The following is a 26,103-nucleotide window of genomic DNA, read 5'->3' as shown; positions in this document are numbered from 1 at the left end:
TTGTACTTTGGAACTTCCTCTAATGAAAATAATATTAAAGAAATAAAACATTAGCAGAAAAAATATTTAAAAGAGTATAGTTCTTGCTGTTTTTAGAAAAACGGTCATATTGTTTATTGGAACAGAAAAAAGAGGAATTGTATTAATTAATTACTGATTCTAAATCTTGGTGTGAATTCAAGAATTTGGAAGCTTTCCTTTCTTTTCGAAATGTCTCTTCTTAAAGGTCATCATCCATTTCGTAAAGAAAAGCTTAAGGTTTAAAGCATTACCAAAGTTCAAATGAATGTGCGCAAATGTGTAATTGTCCTATAAATCCAGAATGGTTAGCAGACGGTGGCCAGGGCTGTTGGGTTTCTAAGAATTCATAGTATTTGGACACTGCATGGCAAAAGGAAACCCCAATATTCCACCAAACTCATACTAACCCCATTTTTGTCCTTCTGATTTCTGACTTGGGCACAAAGGAACTGTGGGCTTCATTCTAGCCTTACTAGGGTTTACTTTTTCCATCACCTGGCAGCAAAATCTCCCCCACTGTATGTCTGTCTCCAGCTTGCATTAACGCTCATATTTCAAGGTGGCATGTGTGAAATTTTTAGAAAATTCAGGTCTATTCTGATGTGCTTGAGTAGTCTAGTGTCTTTGCAATTAAAAATAGTATCTGTGCGCTTATTTCTTTCTACTTAGACTAGGTGATATATCTGGTCTACTCACTATTTCAAAAGATTTGTAGAGTGCCTGGGTGGCTCATCCGGTATAAGCGTCTGCCTTCGGCTCAGGTCATGATCCCAGGAGTCCCAGGATCAAGTCCCACGTTGGGCTCCCTGCTCTGCGGGTAATCTGCATCTCCCTCTGACCCTGCCCACTCTCATGCTTTCTCTCTCTCAAATAAAATAAATAAATAAATAAATAAATAAATAAATTAAATAAATAAATAAATAAATCTGGAAATATAGCAATTTTCTCCTCCCCATCTCTGTGTCCCACCTTTAACTTATGCCTCTCTAACCCCCAACATGCTTTGTATTCTCATTGAGAAGAGTGAAGATGTTAGAGTATATGATTTACAGTTTGTAATTTTCACTTGCAAATTATGTCTCTAGTCCTGCTCTCTCTCCAAAGCTTTGGTTTCATTATTTCTAATTGCTTTTCATATGTTTACAATCATATATCCTCCTCTCACATAAAATTCATCATGTTCAGGGGCTCCTGGCTGGTACAGCATACGACTCTTGATCTTGGGGTTGTTGAGTTTGAGCCCAACACTGGGTAGAGAGATTACTTAAAAATACAATCGTTAAAAATTCAACATGTTCATAAACCATACCAAATTTTTTCTCTCAAAAGGCTCTTTCTTCCGAGTCTTCCTAACTTTGTGAATGGCACGATTCTACCTAGTCATTCAGGTTCACAAACTTGGGAGTTATCTTTCATCTAACCCTACAACCAGTCAATCACAAGTCCACCTGATTTTCATTTGAAATGCACATTACCTATTCATCTGTCTTCATTTCTACCTCCATAGCCTTCTATCGACACTTTAATTCTAGGTCGTATCATATACCAATCTTCTTAACCAACCCATGCTCATGATTTTCTCATCTATTACATTAAGACTAAATTCTTCTGTATGATTTTTATGTTCCTCGGAGGCACAATTTACATTGTATTTTATGGAGCAGTGGCTCCAGGGATTATCACTCTCCAGAGAATGCAGCATGAATGGTCATCTGGATTTATAAAATTCAATCATCCTGTGATCATTTTCCATAAACCAAGTGCTCTGCTATATTCATTTTATGTTCATAACAATCTTGTAAGATATTATTATCCCTGCTTTACAGATGAGAAAATCGAAACTAACTGGCTAATTATTGGTCCACATGTTAGTAAATGACAGAACCTGGGTTTAAAACCATCAGATAAGCTTTCACCACGATAAGCACATTTGCCTTGTATCCCGGGCTCCTGTTATTCCTCCATCTTGAGATTATCCTACTACTCCTCTCCTCTTCAGATCCTGTCTTCTTTCAAAGCCTGATTCCAATTCCAGCCTCTCTCCACAGCATTCCTCATCCACTCTACTCAATACACCTCTTTTTTTTTTTTTTTTTTAAAGATTTTATTTGTTTATTTGACAGAGAGACAGCCAGCGAGAGAGGGAACACAAGCAGGGGGAGTGGGAGAGGAAGAAGCAGGCTCATAGCGGAAGAGCCTGATGTGGGACTCGATCCCACAACGCCGGGATCATGCCCTGAGCCGAAGGCAGACGCTTAACCGCTGTGCCACCCAGGCGCCCCTCAATACACCTCTCTTTATTTCTCTCAATGCCCATATCCCAACAGTCTAAACTGTATTGATTAAGACAGAAAAAAAAAAATGCTGCTTCATGTTATCCTCTCATTGTTTCAGTGTATACGTAATTGTGACTCCAAGCAGATTATTAAGTCTCTTCAGTGAAAGAATTATGTCTTTGATTTTTTTGTGTCTCCTCTAATTCCTAACACTGGATTTGTCATACACTAGAATAGCTGAATAAATACTAACTACTTGACTCTAGAAATGATCTGGTCAAAAAGTTGAAGGAAAAAAATTATTTCATACTGTTTTTCTTCTCTCCTGTCCACACTAATGCCATCGCCTGCCTCGTTAAGCCAAGATCTTGGCCAGTTTTGGAAGCCTCCGAGTCATGTACTACCACTTTTTTTTTTTTTTAAAGATTTATTTATTTATTTGGTGGGGGGGAGGGGCGGAGAGGGAGAGAGAGAATCTCAAGTAGACTCCCTGCTGAGCACAGAGCCCAGCTGGGGGCTCAGTCTCATGACCCTGAGACAAAATCAAGAGTCAGACGCTCCACTGACTGAGTCACCCAGGCACCCCATGTACTTCTTTTAAAAAGTAATTTATTAATATATAAATAACCATAAGCTGTGCATTACTCTTGACTCAATAATTCCACTTGGGACTATAACCTAAAGAAATAATCCAAATTAAGAGGAGGGAAAAAACATCAGATGACATAGTGTTATTTATAATAAAAAAAAATAACAAAGAGCCTAGATATTTAATAGCTTACTTCAACATTTAAAATTATAATTATATAGGCCAGGCAAAATGCTTAGAAGTATCAAGTAAAAAGAGGTTAAAATAAAACTATGTAATTATAATGACCATAAAAAAATAACACAAAAGGCAAAAGATCAATATGATTTTTTACAGTGGTGGAACTATGACTAGAATAAGACATTCTTTAGCTTCTGAGAAATGTGGAATAGATAATACTTACAAAAATATTATAAAACCCTGAGACTATGCTATTTTGAGTAACACTTAAAAAAAACTGCTTTGAAAAAGTGCTTACAACAAAAAAGACTAAGTAGGAAGTTTTTAAACTTGTAAATTAAATAGTAAGCATCTAATAATGTTAAATTAAGATTTAAGAAGAAATGTAGGAGAGAAATATTATGCAAATAAACTTATATTAGATAACTTATTCTCTAGAAAAATAAAAATATGCAAATTGCAACTTTTAAATACAGTTTTATCAAGTGAAAGTGAGCCCAAACTAAAAAAGGCACATAATTTAACCTGAAAAACACAACGAGTACTGGTATTATACAACAGATCTCTTCTAAAGCCAGTGCTGTTTAAGTTAGAAATACAATGTCTAGAGTCTCAAGAATGTTGCACTGGTGGTGTTAGGATGACTTGCACGCTCTGACAATGGAAAGAGAACTTAACCTTTCCAGTGATTCCTAGTTTTTACATCAAAACCATATTTTCACATTACCTTACCCTTGCTAATGGTCCAGATTCTTCAACACACTGCTCTTCTGGGACCACCACTGGTTTACTTTGCTCAGTGGCAAAAGGCTGGTCAGCTCCATTTTTATAGTGGTTTGATAAAGGTATCTTTGGTTCTAACCACTCGATTGTTGTTCCTGATGAAGTAAGAGAAAACTTTCGCTGAAACTTGCTCATAATCTGGAAAGTTCAGCAGATGTGGATTTTATTAAACAATTTTGTTTTGAGCCCACAAGACTAAAAGCAATTCAACCTGCTAAGAGACTCTGCAAACAGCCACTTGTAGCTCATTAGCATAAGCACCATGATTGGGTATTTTACAACAGAGCAACTTACAACTTGAAATGAGACACCTTTTAAAAGAATTCACCCTGAATGGGACTGAACTTCTGGGAAATCTGTACAGCATAATGTATTCCTGCCCTGAATAGCTGACTTGCTACCCTTTTTGTAAAAAACACTGTCCCTCTCCCTAATGATCAAAAAATATGCAATTAGGGAGTCACAATTACAGGAGGAGCCTGGGATTTTGAAACAGAAGAATTTTCTTCGTTTTGGGACTGAACGTTACTCTCAGTAGCAATTTTCTAACCATTCAAGATAACCACCTCGATCTAATATAAGTATTGCAAATACATGTCCATTCCTCTTGTTTTTTAATCCTATAAAGAAGGTCCATATACTTTTAAACTGAAAGGCTTTTCTACTGAATAAATAATAGCTGACCCAATGAAAGACAGTCACATTTAGAGACCTGTCATCTTCTCAGTTAATGACTCAAATGTCTCTTATTACCCTCAACTAGTTTAACAAAGTGGATTCTATGCCTAATCAATAATGGAAAACGTTCCATTTGATTTCAGAGGCTGATCTAGGTTTCACAGAAGCTTGATTATTAGAGTGCTACAATTAGAGATGTTAGACTACTACAGCAGAAGTTACAAAGAGTAGGGAATTTACTCGGTCTATAATGAAATGCCAGACTTCAGTGCAGGAATAAATTACTAAGTACCTACCAGGCTACCAGAGCATCCTGCCTTGCCACTCAGGCCAGTCTCTCAGGGAATAACCTGGGTAAGTTCAAGAGGCCAGTTTCAAAAGTCCAAAGAAATGAAAACGTTTTGCTCCTACCTTAAAATGTTTCTTCTTACTATCAATATCTAGATGTCTTTACTTCTAAAAATAAAATGCACACAAACACTAAATATAAGAGATCCATTTTAAGAGATTGCTCAATTGATTGGAAACCACAATACTCTTTATCAAACCAATCATTTGGTCTCAAGACTCCTCTAAATAATGATCCCTTGGACAACATACATTAAGACCTAATGGGACTAAACACTAATTTAAATTTAGCTCTCATTTCTTGTGTCATCTCAAAATTTGAGTGAAAAGGTAATTCAGTTTTTCTTTCCACAGTTCTATTTTTATTCTCAAGTGACTGAAGAATAAATTTCTATAGATCTAATTTGGAAAATGACTGCTTATGTAAGAAATACCAATACTGGTTAATCAATTCCACCAAATATCCACAAATCCATGCTCCAAAACATAGTAATGAGAGAGAACAACTTTTACTTTAAACACTTCTATAAAGTTTACAGTCTCTTTCATTTTTTAACTAAAAAATGCAAATTTATATTGTACATGCTTCACTAATCATGAAGCAATCATTTAAAAACAGTTGTGTATTAAACTACACAAAAGAAATTTCTAAGAATTAAAAAATTATATACATTTAATTATCAAGTATTAAGCATCTAGTATCTAGCACTGTGCTAGCTGATGTGCTTTGTAAAAATTAAGTAGCATCAACTGAAAACAAATTATCATTTTCCTGACATTATTATTATAAACACTAGAATTAAACCAAATTTCACAGCTCAAGATAACTCATCCAATGTTCAACACAGGAGAACAGTTAAGTAAACCAAAGAACTATCCCTTCAAAGGAATATAGTGCAGCCAACAAAAACAGTGTTTACCAAAAGCATAACATAAACTGGAAAATATTCTTACATTAAAAGTATAAGATAAAAACATATATTTTCTAATAACAATGGGTAAAACAAACAAAAACTAAGGAGGAAAGAAAACTTGGTGGGGTATGTACTACTATTAACAGTGGCAATTTCTGGTTGGTAGGATAATGCATGATTTCTTTCTTTTTTTCAATTGTGTAATAGTTCCTTTTTTTTAAAGATTTTATTTATTCATTTGACAGAGACAGCCAGCCAGTGAGAGAGGGAACACAGGCAGGGGGAGTGGGAGAGGAAGAAGCAGGTTCCCAGCAGAGCAGGGAACCTGATGCAGGGCTCGATCCCAGAACCCTGGGATCACGCCCTGAGCCGAAGGCAGACGCTTAACGACTGAGCCACCCAGGCGCCCCAGGTATGTGTGCTGCTTTCTAAATAGGAAAAAATTTATATATTACTTATAATTCCCCCAGGGCCCCAGTCCATATTCACAACTCACAACTTACGCCAGTCCATCTCTTCTGAACACCCTCTCCTCGCTCTCTGACCCTAGGCTAATTAGTTTTTATAGCTTTTCCAGGCCTTTCCCAGACCGTTTTCTGTCAGAAGCATTGGTCCATTCATATATTCGCCCAAACCATTTTGTTCCCATTGTAAACAACACTTCCCGTATTACAGTTAAGTATTTACATGTTCGTTCCCAACTGGACTATGAGTTCCCTATGGGAAACATACATGGCTTACTAGTCTATACCTACAACTGACACTAAACATAGTTTATTATAAGCTTGAAATATTGATTTAAGTAGGCATCCATGAGGATGGAAACTATATTGTATCACCTCAGATCTGACTACGGTAGGGGTGCCTGGGTGGCTCAGTCCACTGAGCGTCCAATTCTTGGTTTCTCACCACAAAAAAGTGAGAACTGTGTGATATGATTGAGGCATTAGCTTTGGTAATCATGTCGCAACGTGTATATGTATCAAATCAACATGCTGTACACCTTAAACTTACATATTATATGTCTATTATATCTCAATAAAGAAGAACATGAGTTTATTCATCTCATTAAATAGAAAAACTCATTTTTTGTCCTCACATGCAGTAACATTATTTTCCCCAGGAGATTAATTTCAACAAATAAGTACTCTCAAATACTAAATGTACACCTTATTTTTCAAACTGAAAAGTGACTGACAGACTTTAATATCTCTGGGTCAGTATGGATATAATGAACAGAGGACTAAACCAAAAGTTAAGAAATGGTCCCGATATCTCTATTAAGGTCGACTGGATGAATAACGATGCCACCAATTTTAGCACAAACAAACGAGATGTACGTTTTGAGTTCAGTTTTCGACATATGGAGTTGAGGTCTCCAAAGAGATATTCAATTATATTAAACATTAGCCCTAAAATCATTTGATTCTAAAAAGGACACAATAAGACTTTCTTTAACATTAATGTGATAATTAAAAAAATCAAGAGGCTCAATGTTTTTCTTTTTCTTCTTAAGATTTTTTAGGAGTTAGAATTACAACAAATGCAATCTTTCCATGTTTTGGCACTTAATGTTAAATCCTACTCTTCATCTATAACTTACCTGAAGACAATGAGCCCTTCTGATGCGATGCATGCTGCAACTGGAGAATATGAAAGCAGTCGTTTAAGCAGTTCATAGTTGCCATGGAAGTAGCTTTGAGCATTAAGAGATCCTGGTCCAAGGAACTAAGATGGCCAGAAGCAGGAAGGCATTCAATTCGCCTAATTAAGTCTCTCTGTTGTCCTTCAGCATGAGACATCATCTAAAGAAAACAACAGTTCCGTGTGTCCCACTCATGAGTTCTATATATCATGTATACACACAGTTTCCATTTTAATTACCATACTCAGCTTCTGAGCCATTTTTAGGATATATTAGGCTTAGAAATCTACTTTATGTTTGGCTATTCTGAATTAATGAGCACTATTTAACAGTGTGTAATTGTGTAAATTGTGTCAATTGTGTAAAAGATGGTAATCTTTGGCAGCTGCACTTTTTCTTTAGAAGCAACAAAGCTCAAAAGCCTTGACAAACCTTTTATTAATAGTATACATTCGTACAAGTCATTAAAAGAACATTCTGGATCTTCTTCAATAGCAGCATTAAATATTTCATTAGTTCCCAGTCTGGGCTCTTAACCTCTTTCATCTGAGCACCTCTAGTCAGGCTCAATTTGAACTTACATTGAGAACATGATGGTTCTCCTGCTTCCTTTTCTCTAACTTTCTGGTACCATTAGCCTGACTGTACAGCACGTACTGGATATAAACTTTTCACGTTAAAAGAGTTTAATACACTCTGCTTTGATCAAGTGCTCTGTTCACTTTTCCTAAGAGAGCCAACAGAATAACAATGCTTGATAAGCAACCCAATATTTTTAAATGAAAATTGAATTTATTATGCTTAATTACTCAATTGTGAGCAGAAGGTTCTCAGATTGCCTATCTTTTAGACACTCTTTGAATTCACACAGAACCTCTGTAACAGAGATTCTTTTAGCTTTCAGAGACACTGTTCCAGATGATTTTTAATACAGTTCATCAGAGGGCTAGTAAGAGAGAGATGTAAATATCCTACCAAACAAATCAAGTGTCGTACATGAAATAGCCCCTGAAAACGTATGTCATAGCAATAGATTAAACATTCACCCTTATTAGAAAAAAAGGTTTCTGAATTAAAAGAGTGGATATGAAGATACCTATATGTACATATTTATACATGCATATACGTATGTGCTTTGTGTGTGTAAAATATTTTGTATACAAATGGTAGGACTAACGTCTAATAATCCAAACTTATGAACAGTACAAACACTCTTGCCAATAGTTAGGCAGTATTTATTGGAGTTAAATATACAGAGTTAAATAATTTATAATCTATGATCAAACAATTATGTAGATATGTAACCAACAGATATGTATAATGTGTTCAGCTGCACCTGCCAACCTCTAGAGAGGAGGGAGCACAGGCTGGATGATGAATTAATCACCAACAGGCAATCATTCAATCATGCCTACCTACAGAATCCTCCATAAAAATCCCAAAAGAGGAGGTTCAGAGAGCTTCTGGTTGGTGAACACTTGGAGGTACTGGGAGGGCGGTACAACCAGAAAAGGCGTGGAAGCCCCACGCCTTTCCCCCCATATCTGGCCCTATGCATCTCTTATATCTGTCTGTTCCTGAGTTCTTTATAGCAGGTTGGTCAGAGGCACAGGTGAGAATGTGAACTTGCAAGTGATGTCTAAAGTGAGGACAGTCTTGTGGGATCTGACACTACCTCAGGTAGATAGTGTCGAAACTGAGTTAAACTGTAGGACACACAGCTGGTGTCCACAGAGAATTAGAGAATTGCTTGGTGGTGGGAAAACCCCAATAGTTGGTGACCAGAGTACAGAACTGTAGAGTGTTATAGTAGAAAAGAAGAGAAACCTATTAGGAGTGTTTTTCCTTTACAGAATGACTGTTAGAAACTATAGATATTCAGACTTGGAGGTATGTGGTAGACATCCCCAAAATTAAAAAAAACAACCCTATCACTTCAAAAAAAGCCAACAGTATTTATTGCCAATTATAAAATCTGAGCTTTAAAATGAGAAGAATTTTGGGAAACCTTTATCTGTTACCATGTAAGCTTGACAACTGAAGTACCGAAAGCCTTTTCTGATGAGATTGGTGAGGACGCTAATGACTGGGAATTTCTGACACTGCATGATAAAGTAGGTCAACGTCTGCAAGACTTGCCTAACTCTGTGAGATCATATTTTCCCAAATGACTGATGCATGGTGTTACAAAATCATGCACAGATTAAAGATACACTCCAAGTGCCAAGACAGACCAATAGATTTTCATGTAACAGCATATGGAAAGTCCATGGATATATATTAGATTCCGCACTGCATCTAACACTTACAAAATTGCTACTATTAAGTTTTCATAAGTACCAAAGAAGAATAACCACAATTATCTTAAAAGGCAATTAAAATATTCCTCTACTTTCCAATCACACACTTGTGTGAGGCCACTCACTACAGAGATTATCTATTAGCTCTACCAAATTTAACTCAGGAATATTTAGGACCTAACAACTAGATCCCTTACTAACTACAATTATTTGGTACTCAGTTTGAAAAAAAAAACAAAACAGGGAAATGGTGAGATAAGGCAACATCAAGGATTTAACTATTCTGTTTTTGTGTATGTTTGAAATTGTCTATACAAATCTTTTTTTTTTTTTTTTAATCACTTGTTTGGCCTTTTGGTCTTCCCAGTAGGCTTAATGTTACATCATAACATATGTTTTGATCATAAATGTTACATCAAAGGAGTCTGTACTTTTACTTGAGAAGTGAAAGATATAGACTGAAAAATGAGAGTGTACCTAGGAAACTTAGGACACCACAGAAAAGAAACTTAGGACATCACACAAAACCATGGAATCTTTATGATTTCAAATTATCTCAGCATAGTAGACAGAAAACATTTGAAGGCCCCAGAAGACACAAACAGGATTTCAATGTTTTGTGTGTGAAAAAAACAAGCAAGTTAGATCATTTTGGCATTTTAATTTGACTTCAATTCATACTTACTTCTCTGACTTCCACAAGATGGTCTGGAGGTAAATGAGCTCTTTTGTTCACTGATTGTAGTTTGGAATGTCCAACATTAAAAAAAGAAATGGCATTTTGACTTGGTCTCCTCTGGGAGATAGGAGAATTACCACTAGATGCAAGTGAGAAGCTTCGTGATTTCAGAGGTGGATTATTCTATTAGACAAAGAAAATCATTCATTTTCCAGAATTCTGGTTAACCCTCACCTATTATATATACACTTTAGCCTTACACATGAACAGATTTAAAAATTAAATTAACCTCAGACTTGACAACATTTTTGAAAAATGCTAAAATTTAAGATTCTCAAAGTTTAAACATTTGATACATCCAACAGTAAAGTCGTAATTTATTGAGAAAATTGATTACAGGTTTGTGCTGTCGAGAATATTTTTTCACATTTTACTAATATTAGAACAAGAAATTTCTAATTTCAGATTTCTAAATACCATGACTGAAGCAAAAATATTCAATATAATACATTTTCTAATCTAACATGCAAGTACCTTTAGAACAAACTAATACTTTCTGATCACTGCCAACGACTATAATCTTGCAGTAGGAGTAAAGCTTTTGTGATGAACTTCCTGAAGACTGGGCAGTAGGCCTAAATCACAAAAAACTTCTTAAAATTTACTTATGGGGAAAAAGCACTAGGAAAAAAAATTTTTTTTAAAGTCAAGCTATCACCTAGGTATACCTACATATGGAATTCTTCAACTATGCTGCCCAGGTATTAGTTTTTAGGTGTCTCTAAACCTCAGATTTCAAGTACTGAGACCATCCTCTCCACCTTAAAAAATAAAAAAAAATTCCAAAGAAGATACACAAATGATCAATAAGCATATGGAAAGATCATCAACATTATCAGTCATTAGGGAAATGAAATCAAAACCACTTCACATATTCCAGGATGCCTATTACAATTTTTTTTTTTTTTTAAAGGGCAGTAACAGGTATTGGTGAGGATGCAGAAAAACTGAAACCCTCATACACTGCTGGTGGGAATGTGAAATGGTCAGTCACTCTAGAAGACAGTTTGGCAGCTCCTCAAAAAGTTAAACAGAAAAACATCATATGACTCAGTAATTCCATTCCTAAATATACACCTCAGTGAAATCATGTGTTCACACAAAAACCCAGACACAAATGGTATTCATAATAGCTACAAAATGGAAACAACCCAAATGTCCACCAACTGATGAATGGATAAACAACATGTAATGTATCCGTATGGTGAAATATTATTTGGCCATAAAAAGGAATAAAATGAGACAAAATGACATGAATGAACCCTGAAAGTACTGTGCATACATAAAAGATTAAAGAATAAATAAAACTGGACATTTAATAATATTTGCTTCTACCTCTGAAAAAAATTACGTGAAGTGTAAAAAGCCAGACACAAAAAACCACGTACTGTATGATTTTATTTATATAAAAGGCCCAGAATGGACAAACCCACAGAAACAGAAAATGGATTAGTGTTTGCCAGGGGCCTGGAAAGGGGACAATGCAAGTGACTGCTCATGGATACGGGTGTTTTGGAGGGTGATGAAAGTGTTCTGGAACTAGAGAGTTGTGATGGTTGCACAATCTTGTGTATATATGAAACCAACGAAATAGCACACTTTAAAAGGGTAAATTTTAAAGTATATGAATAGTCTTGCAATTTAAAAATATAAAAAAATACAATAAAACATTCTTTCCCCCTTTTTATGTGCTAATATCATGAGTCCACATACCTTGCCAATAGCTTCAGTGTGATGCTGTGTACATATCTGAAGTCTGCTAACCCAATGTTGTCGCTCTTTAGCATCTGTGGCTGATAAAAAGAACCTAACAGTTATTCACTTTTATATTTATTTATGGGATACAACTAACTGTCTACAGCATGAAGAACAGATAGATAATTGAAAACCAGGGATTGGTCCTATTCTCCCTAGAGCAAATGTCCCGTACTGGAGGGAGGGAGGAAAAAGGCCCAAGCATCAACTCTGTTAAGTAACATAGTAGCTGGATATGGATATTTCAGAAAGAGGATAAATTACATGCAGCTAGGCAGGAATATAAGACTTGACATGTCTTAAGTTTCTCAAAAAATATGCTCTTACTTCAAGAAATAACCTTTATTAAGCATTTAATGTGTACTCAATATTTTCAGGTCTCTTGCAGAATATCCAGTTAGGGTTAGCATTATACTTCATGTGCATTAATTAAACAAAAAACACAAATTAAATTAACCTATACAAAAGGTATACTTTTTAAATGAATATGAACATTTTAATAAATCCCACCTATGTGTATTAGTTACTAGAAACTTCAAAGAGGGCATGTAAACCAAATCAAGAAAAGGGGTAAAAAACAAATTCATGGCAGACATAGAAAATACCATTTAAAGAATCTAGCTATGTTTTTAGATTTTTCAGTAGTCAGGGTTTGTCTACACAAATATTTTACAGGGGCCAATTGTAAATACACTTCTTCACTGTGCCACTTGAGAAAGGTTATTTATTAAAACAGATTTCATAAATCCACAAGCAATTCTAAGATTCTGAATATCATATCTACATCATCGATGACAGTAGTTTGTGTTTCCAAAACTCAAATGAAAGCAGGGAAGTACATCAAATTCTCAAGGGAAGAAGAAAATCACACTATCAATTCCCGTATCTCGATCGTACCTCTAAGTTTATACTGTTCCCCACTGGCAGCATTTACAGTGAAGGTGTGAGAGTCCTCATCACTAGGTGATATTACAGCTCCGGCAAGCTGCAAAGTACCTCTGGGTTTCTGATTTCTAGACTGTTCATTCACAAAGTACTCCAATAACCCAGCTTCATTGTTTAAAACAAAAAACCTGTAATAAATCAAAAAAAGAAAAAGTCATAATTTTTAAACATTCCCCCTAGTCAAACCAAAGGAAACTACATTTCAATCACCACATTTTGGAGTTTTTGCTATTAAAAAAATAAAACTCAAGGGGTGCCTGGGTTGCTCAGTCACTTAAGCGTCTGAATTTTGATTTTGGATCAGGTCATGATCTCAGAGTGGTGAGATCCTCTCTTTCTCCTCCCTCTGCCATTAACCACCCGCCCCCTCCCTCTGCCACCACCTACCTTCCTCTCCCTCTCTAATAAACAAACAAATAAAATTCAAAAGCTGTTCAAGAAGTACTTGGAAACACGAGGCCGAATTTCCTAGCAATGAAGCTAACTGAAAAATTGAATGAATTTAATAAATGACATAAAACCTTCAGCTGATTTGACTTATTTCACTTAGCATTATCGCCTCCAGTGCCGTCCATGTCGCAGCAAATGTTGAGGGGGAAAAAAAAACCTTCAGCTGAAGGAGAGGCACTTAATATTAAGGGAAGAGGCATACCAGATAATGCAAAAAGGAAACAAAGAGTATCCTTTCAGAGGAAGATTTCTCTCCAGAATTCATTAACAGGGAAGGTAAATTGCCCAAAGACAAATGGTAGTAAGAATTTTTATTTAAAATTTACTGGAAACAAATTAAAACATGAACTCTGAGAATAACTAAATGCTGGGTAAGAAATAAATCTGATTCAAGATTTAATCAGTGAAATATACAATGAGAACAATGTCAGGGTAGAAAGATTTTGTGAATGTATCATTAAGTAGGTCACAACTAAAGATTACTTATCCTGTTTAAAAATGTAAAAGCTGCAACTGGAGATGGAGAAACATAAGGAACTTGAAACGAAATGATGAAATACTGATACACTTTGGAAAAGAATTTGATGTTATGATTTGGTTCCAGATTAATTACTTTATTCAGATTCCAATTTAAGTAATTCAATAGTTATTTTTAAAAAAAATCTAAAAAGTTTCAATTTAAAAAAATTAATGTTTGGGTTCGGAGCAGTTTGGTATTCTATATGTTAATGAGTTCTAGAACACTAGACTGTAAGATCGAGTTCAAGGTCCTAGAAGGTATTGTCTTAAACAACAGGCAACCATATCATATCAAACTGAGAGAAATGAAATCAGCCTTCTCTTCAAGGAAAGAAACACTGCTTGAGAAGCAAGCAAAATTTGGAAGTGGCTGCCTGAAAAGGGAGATGGGAAAGCAAAGAACTATTGTTTTTCTTGTTCATCTTTTAGCATGCTTCTGATTCTAAAATTATATCCCCATATTTTAATTTTAAAAATTAGCATTTTTGAGAGCTTTTAAACTTTCATTTCATTAATTATTAGAAGAATTATACACTTTTTCATGTGTTTATTGACCACCTATAGTTCTATTTAGTGAACTGCTCATAGCATTTTGCCCATTTTTAATAGGGTTATCTTTATTTTCCAAAATATTTGAAGAGATTATTTGAATTAACACAAGATAGTCGCTGACATCATCTTCAATTTCTAAAACATAAGCATAAAACACAAAATGCACATATGAATCTGCTATGGTCCAAACGTGTGCCCTGCAAATTCATTATGTTGAAATCCTATCCCCTACGATAACAGTATGAAGAGACAGGGCTTCGGGGGAGGTGTTTAGGTCATGAGGGCAGAACCCTCATGAGGGACCCAAGAGCTCTTCCTTGACTCTTTTTCTGCCACGTTCTCACACAAGAAGTCTATGATAGGAAGAGGGCCCTTACCTAACAATGCTGGCACCATGATCTTGAACTTCCAACCTCCAGAACTGTGGGAAATATTTATAGGCCACCCAGTCTGTAGTATTTTGTTATAGCTGCCCTAATGGACTAAGAAATGAATCTACTACAAAAAATTCATCAAATAAACAGAAAAATAAACAGAAGGGGTGGGTTAGTAAGAAAGCAACCTCATCAATATACTGAAAACCACTGAGTTGTACACTCAGTGGGCAAATTGTATGGATTGTGCATTATATTTCAATAAAGCTGTTAACAAAAAGAACGAACAAAAATGGAAGGAAGGAAAGAAATCTCTTTCCACAATTCTAAATGGTAAGTACAATTCATTTCAAACAGACAAAGAAAAATGGTCTCTTCTCTAAAAGTAGTCAAAGAAAATTTAGAAAACCGTATGTTTGGAAATCTCAAATTGCTGTGAACACTATTTCTTATCCCAAAAGCAGTACCACATATTTACAATATTGGAGGCACTCACCTAAATACACAGAAAATAATGGTGAGGAGGGATTGGTGAAATCATAGAAATAACCAATAACTTAACAGCATGGTGTCTATAGTTAACACCGTATTGTGTATTTGAAAGTTGCTAAGAGAGTAGATCTTAAAAGTTCTCATCACAAGAAAAAAATTTTTGTAACTATGTATGATGACAGATGTTAGCTAGACTTAATTGTGATCATTTCATAATATGTACAGATATCAAATCTGTTTTATGTTGTACACCTGAAACTAATATAATATGTCAATGATACCTCACTAAAAAAAATTAGCCAATAACTGATCATCTTTTTAATATCAAGATGATACTATGGGCCCACTTCAATAAGAGAGCATTCTGGGCATCTTTCATTATATGTGGATTAATCCAAATGTTCTTCCTTTATGCCTTTTATGGAGAGAAATTTTACAAGATGTATAGTTTGGAGGTAGACAATCCACATAATGAGGAAACGTAACAAAGCGATTTTGCCCAGAAGGGTAGTAGACTCTTGATGGAAGCATTTTGAGCAAGCTGGCCTAGCCAATAAACAAAGAAAATGTAGGAACAAAAGTTAAATATAACAGGGAAACAAGATTCATCATGAGCCTTCACATGCAGAAAATTCACCTAAGTTGTTAAAAGAAAATGCTGTTAAAATTGGCAAATAATTGCGGGGTTTTTTTGCAATTTCAAAATAACAAAGACTGTCAATTTTGGGAAATGACTAATCTTTGAAATAACCCACAACTTACTGTGCAATATCATCAAAATGCAACTTTAATCTAAAAATATTTTGACTTGGAAGTCTCTTATAATGACAAAAATAAACTTGGGAAGATTTTTGGGAGGAAAGGCAACTGTGTGCCTTGTTCTGGCCATGCCAGGACTTTAATGCTATGTGTCTACAGACTTCTGAGCCAAATGGGAAGCAATCTCACCTTCAGGAATGAGAAGTTAAAGCGGCAGGAAGTGGGTTCAGGAGAGAGTTTTGCTGTTCTGTACTTTCCTAGCGTACCACATTCCAGAAAAAGCAGTTATTTATAGAGTCCATGGCGGATTTCTCCAGGCTGCTACAAGCTGCCCTCAGTCAAAACAGAAATGGACTGCAGGGAAATGGTCTTGAGTATCTGCCACAGGTGCAGTGCTTTTGTCACTTAAGCTACACCTGCAGCACGTGGACAAGAATGGCTAGGCAGCCAAAGCAACTGAGCAACGAAGCCTAGGGTCCTTAAACCTGGTCTTAACCTTTCTGTTCACCTTTGATCATTCAATCTACATGTCTCATGCTGAGGACCCAGTATATCTCTGCTGTGCCACAGGACCTCTAGCCCAGCTGACATAAAATAAAAATGGAAGTTTTTTTATTTAAGTAGGGCTACAGTTGGGGCACCTGGCTGACTCAGTCAGTTAAGTGTCCGACTCTTGGTTTCAGCTTGGGTCATGTTCTCAGAGTGGTGGGATCCAGCCCCATGTCAGGCTTTGCGCTCCCCAAAGTTGGCTTAAGATCCTCTCCCTCTGCACCTCCCCCAACTCACATGCCTGTGTTTTCTCTCTCTCTCAAATAAATAAAATCTTCAACAAACTAATAATAAAGTGGGCTTACAGCACACTGACAAGGTGAGACCTCTCTCTGATGGGGTAAATTGGTAAAAGGTTCTGTGTTCTCACAGTAGCAAACAGGGATGAGTTTACCAGAACTTTCTGGTGCTGCTATAAACTCATCTCTTACACAGCTTGAGGGATTATGTCAGGAGAGGCAGTGCCCCTCCCTACCCTAGAATGTTTGCTTGGATCTTCTAACTCTAGGCAACCACCGCCAACGGATCTTTTTGGTGTGCTCCCTCATGTAATGATAAACACCTGCCACTTCTTCTTATGGTCTCAAGTTGCCACTCACCTAAAATGCCATCTTGCAACTATACTAAATTTTATGTTTGTGTATGTTTTGGAGCTTTCTTACTCTTTCCCCTTCTGAGAGTTTCTCAGTATTATTCAATATTATATGAATGACAGTTGTTGGATATTGGGGGAGAAAGCTAGACTATCTCCCTTTTAAGATAGAGAGCAAAGAATAGTGTTAAAACCAGAGGGACATAAAACTTTTAAAAATGAATATTCTGGGCGCCCCTGGGTGGCTCAGTCGGTTAAGTGTCCAACTCTTGGCTTCAGCTCAGGTCATGATCTCAGAGTCATGAGGTCAAGCCCCGTGACAGGCTCTGCCCTTAGTGGGGAGTCTGCTTGAGATTTTTTCTCCCTCTCCCTTTGCCCCTCCTCCTGCTCACACTCTCTTTCTCTAAAATAAATAAAATCTTTAAAAAATTAATATTCTGTATAACATTTGAATATATAAGCCTTCAAAAAATTTCAAGGGGCGCCTGGGTGGCAGAGCGGTTGAGCGTCTGCCTTCGGCTCAGGGCGTGATCCCGGCGTTATGGGATCGAGCCCCACATCAGGCTCTTCTGCTATGAGCCTGCTTCTTCCTCTCCCACTCCCCCTGCTTGTGTTCCCTCTCTCGCTGGCTGTCTCTATCTCTGTCGAATAAATAAATAAAATCTTTAAAAAAAAAAAATTCAAAAACTTGAAGTGAAAAATACAACATGAAAAGACTCCCTTAACTTTGCTTTTTTTTTTTTTTTTTAAATAAAAGATGGGAACCCTGGAGAAGTGCCCTTTTAACTTCAACAGGGATGATTCCCTTCTAGGTGTTCATACCCAGCTTTGACCTGCCGTATGATCTCTAACTTCCTGCAGGTCAGTCTTACTTGGATTCCCTAATGTCACATCCAACTAAGTGCAGCCCGAACTGCCCTCTCTGTTAAACAACTACCTTTTCATCATCCTGTTCTTTTAAATGTCTGGATATCATTATTTTATAAATAATGAAAATGTCCCATTTTCAAGTTGTTTAAGGTAGGAAAGAAAATTCAGCTCCTGTTATTTTATCGTACCCAAAAGCAGAAGCATCCAAATGACATGTGAACTAGAAGCAGCACGACGATAATGTAAAACCATAGACTTTGGAGTCAGACCTGTCTGGGTTCAAATTCCAATATTATCATTTTTTAGGAAGTTTAAAACCAACAGTGAGATACCACTTCACATCTATCAGGAAGGCTATTATAAAAAAAAAAAACAAAACCCAAAAAACAGAAAATAACAAGTGTTGGTGAGGATGTGGAGAAATTAGAACCCTTGTGAACTGCTGGTAAGAATATAAAATGATGTGGCTACTATGGAAAACGGTATGGAAATTCCCCCCAAAATTAAACACAGAATTACCATATAATCCAGTAATTCCACTTCTGGGTATATACACAAAAGACATGACTTGACTGGGTATACACAAAAGACTGAGACTTGAACAAATATTTGTACAGCAGTATTCACAGCAGCATTATTCACAACAGCCAAAAGGTGGAAGCACCCCACGCATCCATTGGCAGATGAACAGATAAAGAGTATGTGGTACACACGTGCAACAGAATATTAAAATCTTTAAAAAAAAAAAAAAAAAGGATATTATCCAGCCTGAAAAAGGAAGGAAATTCTGACACATGCTACAACATGGATGAACCTTAAAGATACTAGCTCAGTGAAATAAGCCAGGCACAAAAGAACAAATATTGTATGATTTCACTTATGAGGTACCAAGAGCAGTCAAAGCACAGACACAAAGTAGAATAGTGGTTGCGAAGGGCTTGGGAGAGGGAGAAATGGGGAATTATTATTTTTTTTTTAAAGATTTTATTTATTTATGTGACAGAGAGACAGCCAGCGAGAGAGGGAACACAGCAGGGGAGTGGGAGAGGAATAAGCAGGCTCCCAGCGGAGGAGCCCGATGTGGGACTCGATCCTGGAACGCCGTGAGCCGAAGGCAGACGCTTAACGACTGCGCTACCCAGGCACCCCAGAAATGGGGAATTATTATTTAATGGGTACAGTTTCAATTTGAGAAGATGCGAAAAGTGCTACAGATAGATAGTGCAGAACAATGAATGCATTTAATGTCACCACACTGAACACTTACTGATACGTGGTTAAAATGATATAAATTTTGTTTTGTGTATATTTTACCACAATAAAAAAAATAAAAGTCTAATCCCCCTTCTCCACAACTACCAATTCTACCCTGGCTTTGCTCATTACTGATTGCCTGTGTGACCTTGGACTGGTTATTTAAACTCTCCTAGGTCCCAGAGAAGTTTGAGAATCCTGCACAAAATAGGCATCTAAACATAAATTTGTTTGCTGCCTCCAAACCATCCTAAAAGCTTAGTCACTACAAGTATTTTAAAAAGGCCAAGGCAGGTGAACAAGAAATTATAAACCTAATATAACAGTAACTTTAGTCTACTGTCAACACTTTGATAAAGTATTGGGGAAACTGAACAGCGTCAACACATTGATAAAGTATTGGGGAAACTGAACAGCTACACACAAAAAGAATGAAACTAGACCCCTTTCTTACACCATATACCAAAAACAAACTCAAAGTGGATTAAAGACGTAACTATAAGACCTGTAACCATAAAACTCCTAGAAAAAAACATAGGTAGTAAGCTCTTTGACACTGATCTTAGCAATATTATTTTGGATCTGTCGCCTCAGGCAAGGACAACAAAAGCAAAAATAAACAATTAGGACTACAACTAAAAAGCTTTTGCACAGTGAAAGAAGCCATCAACAAAATGAAAGAGCAACCTACTAAATGGGAGAAGATATTTGCAAATGACTTATCCAATAAGGAGTAACATCTAAAATACATAAAGAATTCATAAAATCCAAAATCAGAAAAACCAAACAATCCACTTAAAATGTGAGCAAACAACCCGAATAGAAATTTCTATAAAAAAGACATATAGGGGTGCCTGGGTGGTTCAGTCAGTTAAGCATCTGCCTTTGGCTCAGGTCATGATCCCGGGGTCCTGGGATCAAGCCCCACATCAGGCTCCCTGCTCAGAGGGGAGTCTGCTTCTCCCTCTGCCTCTCCCCGCTGTTTGTGTGCACTCTCTCTCTAGTGGATAAATAAATCTTTAAAAAAATAAAATAAAAAATAAAAAAGACATACACAGGGCGCTTGGGTGGCTCAGCTGGTTAAGCATCTACCTTCGGCTCAGGTCATGATCCCAGGGTCCTGGGATAGAGTCCTGCATCAGGCTCCCCACTCCACAGGGAGTCTGTTTCTCCCTCTCCCTCTGCACACCTGCTTGTGCGCACTCACGCATGCCCCCTCTCTCTCTCGCGCTAGCTCTCAATAAAAAAAAATTTTTTTTAAAATAGATGGCCAACAGGCACATGAAAAGATCCTAGTACCACTAATCATCAGGGAAATGCACATCAAAACCACAATGAAATATCACCTCAAACCCGTCAGAATTGCTAGAATCAGAAAGATAAATAAAACATGCTGGCAAAAATGTGGAGAAAAGGGAACCCTTGTGCACTACTGGTGGGAATGCAAATTGGTACAGCCACTATGAAAACCAGTATGGAGGTCGCTTAAAGATTAAAAATAGGAAAACAAAACTGGAGGTATCACAATTTCAGACTTCAAGGTATATTACAAAACCACAGTAACCAAAACAGTATGGTGCTGGCACAAAAGCAGACACACAGGATCAATGGAACAGAATAGAAAACCCAGAAATCAACCCACAGTTATATGGTCAATTAACCTTCAATGAAGGAGGAAACAATATACATATAATGGGAAACAAGACAGTATCTTCAACAAATGGTGTTGGGAAGACTGGACAGCTACATTCAGAAGAATGAAACTGGACCACTTTTTTAACACTATTTACAAAAATAATTCAAAATGGATTAAAGACTTAAATGTGAGACTTGAAACCACAGAAATCCTACAAGAGAGCACAGGCAGTAACTTCTCTGGCATCGGCCATAGCAACATTTTTCTAGATGTCTCCTGAGGCAAGAGAAATAAAAGCAAAAATAAACCACTGGGACTACTTCAAAATAAAAATCTTCTGCACAGCCAAGGAAACACTCAACAAAACCAAAAGCAACCTACTGAATGGGAGAAGATATTTACAAATGATACATCCAATAAAGGGCTGGTATCCAAAATATATAAAGAACTGATATAACAAGTGCTGGCGAGGATGTGGAGAAAAAGGCACCCTCTTGCACTGGTGGTGGGAATGCAAACTGGTACAGTCACTGTGGAAAATAGTATGGAGGTTCTTCAGAAAATTGGAAACAGAACTACCCTATGTTCCAGTAATTGCACTACTGGGTTTTTATCCCCAAAATACAAAAACACTAATTCAAAGGGATACATGTACCCCTATGTTTATTGCAGCATTACTTACAACAGCCAAATTATGGCAGCAGCGCAAGTGTCCACTGACCAATGAATGGATAAAAAAGAAGTGTACAAACTGAGGGCTTGGTGGGGGGGGGGTTGGGAAAGGCCGGTGATGGGTATTTAGGAGGGCACACATTGCATGGTGCACTGGCTGTTACACGCAAATAATGAATCATGGAACATTACATCAAAAACTAAGGATATACCATATGGTGACTAACATAATAAAAAATTATTATAAAAAAAGTGTACATATACATACAGTGGAATATTATGGCCATCAAAAAGAATGAAATCTTGCCATTAGCAACAACATGGATGGAGCTAGAGAGTATAATGCTAAGTGAAATAAGTCAGTCAGAGAAAGACAAATACCATATGATTTCATTCAAACAAAACAAAACAAAACAAAACAAAGAGAAAGACAGACAAACCAAGAAATAGACTCTTAACTATAGAGAACAAACTGATAGTTACCAGAGAAGTGGGTGTGGGTGTGGGTAAAATAGGAAAAAAATAAAAATTAAATTAAAATTAAAAAAATAAAAACAGAACTACCATATGATCCAACAATTCCACTTCTAGGTCTTTATCTGACAAAAATGAAAACACTAATTTGAAAAGACACATTACCCTATGGTCATCACACCATTTACGATAGCCAAGATATGGAAGCAACCTAAATTTTTTTTTTTTTAACTTTTTAAAAAATTTATCTAAAGTCAATTTAATTAACATATACTGTATTACTACTTTCAGAGGTAGCTGTCTTTTGATGGACAAAGGGATAAAGAAGATGTGGTATAGATATAGATACGTGCGCACACGCACACACGCGCGCGCGCACACACACACACACACACACACAAGTATACTACTAAGCCATAAAAAAGAAAGAAATCTTGCCATTGGGGACTTCACGGATGAACTTAGAGGGTATTATGTTAACTGAAATAAGTCAGACAGGAAAACAAATACTGAATGACTTCATTTATGTATGGAATCTAAAAAATAAGACCAACAAACAAAACAGAAACAGATTTATTGATACACAGAACAAACTGGTGGTTGTCAGAGGAGAGGAGGAATGGGAGGATAAACAATATAGGTAAAGAGGATTAAGAGGTACAATCTTCCAGTTATAAAATAAGATAAAAGGATATAATTGTCTGGCATAGAGAATACAATCAATAATACTATAATGATTTGGTATGGTGACAGATGGTAACTAGACTTACTGAAATGACCATTTTGTAATATACATAAATATCAAGTTACTATGTTGTACACCTGAAACTAATGTAATATTGCATGTCAATTATTCTTCAATAAAAAAAATATTAACTTCTGAAGCATTTGGAAGGTACCATCTGGACAGATGTCAACTCCTCTCACCCTCTAAAAAGGAGAATTCATCGGACTTTAAATAACTGTAAATCCTTCTCTAAAAGGTTTCCCATCCATGTTTGTACAGAAGTAATATCAGAATATAAAATGATCAGCCCCACTTCCGGTCTCTTAGGAGGGATGTAACACAGAATAATCACTTACCTGTACTGCCACCCAGTGACAAGGTTGGTGTACTTCATTAAGTAGCCATAGACATTTTCCATGTGATCACTGTTTCAAAAAGATCAGAATGCACCAAAGTCAATAAAAATTAGAAGAAATATCAGGAAGTTAACTGAACAGTTTTAAAAATAGCTGTAGACACATATGCATTTTACAAATGCCTCAAACTTTCTTCAGAAGTAAGATTTATAGGTTAACAAAGAAGTACTTAATCCCCCAAATTTGATATCCACAGGTCTTTATTTTACCAGATTTCTTCAGAACAAGTATAAGCCCCTGTAAGTTATTATATAATGTTTTAAATATGAAATCATTATAGAAATATAAAAATTACATAAATATAAAACAAATATACTTTAAATATAATTATAAATAAAAATAGTATAGAACAATTCAATACTAAAGAAATAAAATAGTTTAATGGTTCTAGAAAAAAAAAGGTCTCTAAACTGAATGAATAGTGCCTCCTCACTCTGGTGGGACACGTAAGAGGCCAATCTGTTCTGTCTCTGATTCCTAAGGCTTCCAAAATGAAGGTTCTGTTTTTTTTTTTTTTTTAAGATTTTTATTTATTTATTTGACAGAGAGAGATAGCCAGCAAGAGAGGGAACACAAGCAGGGGGAGTGGGAGAGGAAGAAGCAGGCTCCCAGCGGAGCAGGGAGCCTGACGTGGGGCTCAATCCCAGGACTCTGGGATCATGCCCTGAGCCGAAGGCAGACGTTTAACGACTGAGCCACCCAGGCACCTCGAAGGTTCTTTTTGATGAGAGTGTTTCACCTCACTCCCACTCCACCTCAGACAGGTATGAAGCAACACTCTCTATTGAGTTTTGCCATTGGAAGATTTTGAGGCCTTATTACAACTGAGTTTCTTAACTTCCTCCCCCTTTTTTCACTTATCACACATCTGTTCTGCTATAGTGGTTCACAGAAAATGCAGTATCTCATTGATATTTCTTTTCCAACATTTTAAGGTTCCTTATACTTACAAAAAGTAAAGTGAGACATACACTGACATATTTTGTTGATATATTCATTTTTTATTCGTAATTTACATTAGAATTCCTTTAAAACTCACCTGAAGTTTTAATTCTACACTATAAAATGCAATGGATAGTCATCATTAATTTTCTTTACTATCCCTAAGTCACAGAGCATACCTGGTAAAATTTCAGCTAACCAGCATAAAGGAAACTGAAAGTGTGAGGCAACTGGCAACCTTTAAAACATAGAAATATTAAAGGCAAAAAGCAAGGAAGAGCTGACACAAAGTTCAAAACAGATTTAGACAAAAGGACAAAACGGCTGAAGATAAAGACCCTCTCAGGAAAATGAAATGAACAAATTGATTATACGATTCTAGTAGCTATTACTAGGGAGTGGGTAGGGGGATGCCTCAGGAATAAACTCAATGTTGAGTGTCTTTCTAATCTCATTTCTTCAAAGTGCTTGAAAATAAAGATCAAATCTAAAAATAAAGAATTGATCCCATGACTATGTTATTTTTTTTCCTATATTTTTCTTTCATTCCAAGGCTAGCAAGCAATAGTATTTATTAAGTGAAACTACTCAAGTCCTTTGGGTTTCATAAGGTCACTAATCTCAAGGAGACAAAGGCTGTCCACTTCTAAAATGCCAACCCAGCGGCGCCTGGGTGGCACAGCCGTTAAGCGTCTGCCTTCGGCTCAGGGCGTGATCCTGGCTTTATGGGATCAAGCCCCACATCAGGCTCCTCCGCTATGAGCCTGCTTCTTCCTCTCCCACTCCCCCTGCCTGTGTTCCCTCTATCTCTGTCAAATAAATAAATAAAATCTTAAATAAAATAAAATAAAATAAAATAAAATAAAATAAAATAAAATAAAATGCCAACCCAAAGTTCTGATAGTTATGTTATGTCATGTTAAAACTGACAATACCAGCTGAATTCTCATTTCAATACTTTCTAGCGCCCATATCTAGAAGAAAGGATTCTTCTCTGGAAACCCAGCCCCTTAGGTTTTTGCTAGAGTTCTTCTAGTTGCAACCCCAGGTCACAGTAAAGCTATTTGTTTCAGTTCACTAGTACTTAAAAAAGCATGAAGATATTTTTCTTGTCTGGCTCCCACATCTTTCCCAAGCTTCAGGCTTAAACAGTTCTTTGGGGTCACAGGAATCCCAATGCTCATGGATTTTGCCCAAAAATAACCTCCCAGAGTTCTTCCTCTGTTTTAGGTATTTAACACACACCTCAGCTTCCCTCAACTGTTTTTGCCCTCAAAACTTATTCCTTCACTTACATGTGGACTCTAAAAATAAAAAATAATTTTTTAAAGAATTATTTTATTTTTAAGTTATCTCTACACAAAATGTGAGGCCTGAACTCACAACCCTAAGATCAAGAGTTGCATGCTCCACTGCCTGAAACAGTCAGGCACCCCAAAAATAATTTTTAAAAAAGAACTCATAGATACAGAGAACAGACTGATGGTTGCCAGGGGTGGAGTAATAAGTAAAACGGATGAAAGTGGTTAAAAGATACAAACTTCCAGTTATAAGTCCTGGAGATGTAATGTCCAGCAGAGTGAGTGTATTAAAAAATACTATATTGCATATTTGAAAGTTGCTAAGAGAGTATACCTTTTTTTTTTTTTTGA

At 36.4% G+C, this 26,103-nt stretch overlaps 1 protein-coding gene across 2 annotated transcripts in view; it reads right to left on the bottom strand.

The window, feature by feature from the left end:
• Positions 1–26,103, bottom strand: part of OSBPL11 (oxysterol binding protein like 11) — an 87,469-nt gene that overhangs the window by 37,095 nt on the left and 24,271 nt on the right. For both annotated transcript variants that reach the window (XM_045812503.2, XM_087861560.1), the window contains 6 exons: positions 23,450–23,518; positions 13,126–13,301; positions 12,187–12,266; positions 10,420–10,596; positions 7,393–7,594; positions 3,799–3,944 (listed from right to left, as the gene is read on the bottom strand). In XM_045812503.2, coding sequence (XP_045668459.2) covers positions 3,799–3,944; positions 7,393–7,594; positions 10,420–10,596; positions 12,187–12,266; positions 13,126–13,301; positions 23,450–23,518 — 850 coding nt within the window. The remainder of the gene's footprint in view (positions 1–3,798; positions 3,945–7,392; positions 7,595–10,419; positions 10,597–12,186; positions 12,267–13,125; positions 13,302–23,449; positions 23,519–26,103) is intronic.

Source organism: Ursus americanus, chromosome 4, assembly GCF_024610735.1.
Source record: "Ursus americanus isolate L20-20 chromosome 4, mUrsAme1.1.p, whole genome shotgun sequence".
Lineage (NCBI taxonomy): Eukaryota > Metazoa > Chordata > Mammalia > Carnivora > Ursidae > Ursus > Ursus americanus.
The sequence above is the reverse complement of the archived record's forward strand: the minus strand, read 5'-3'. Positions and strand labels throughout refer to the sequence as shown.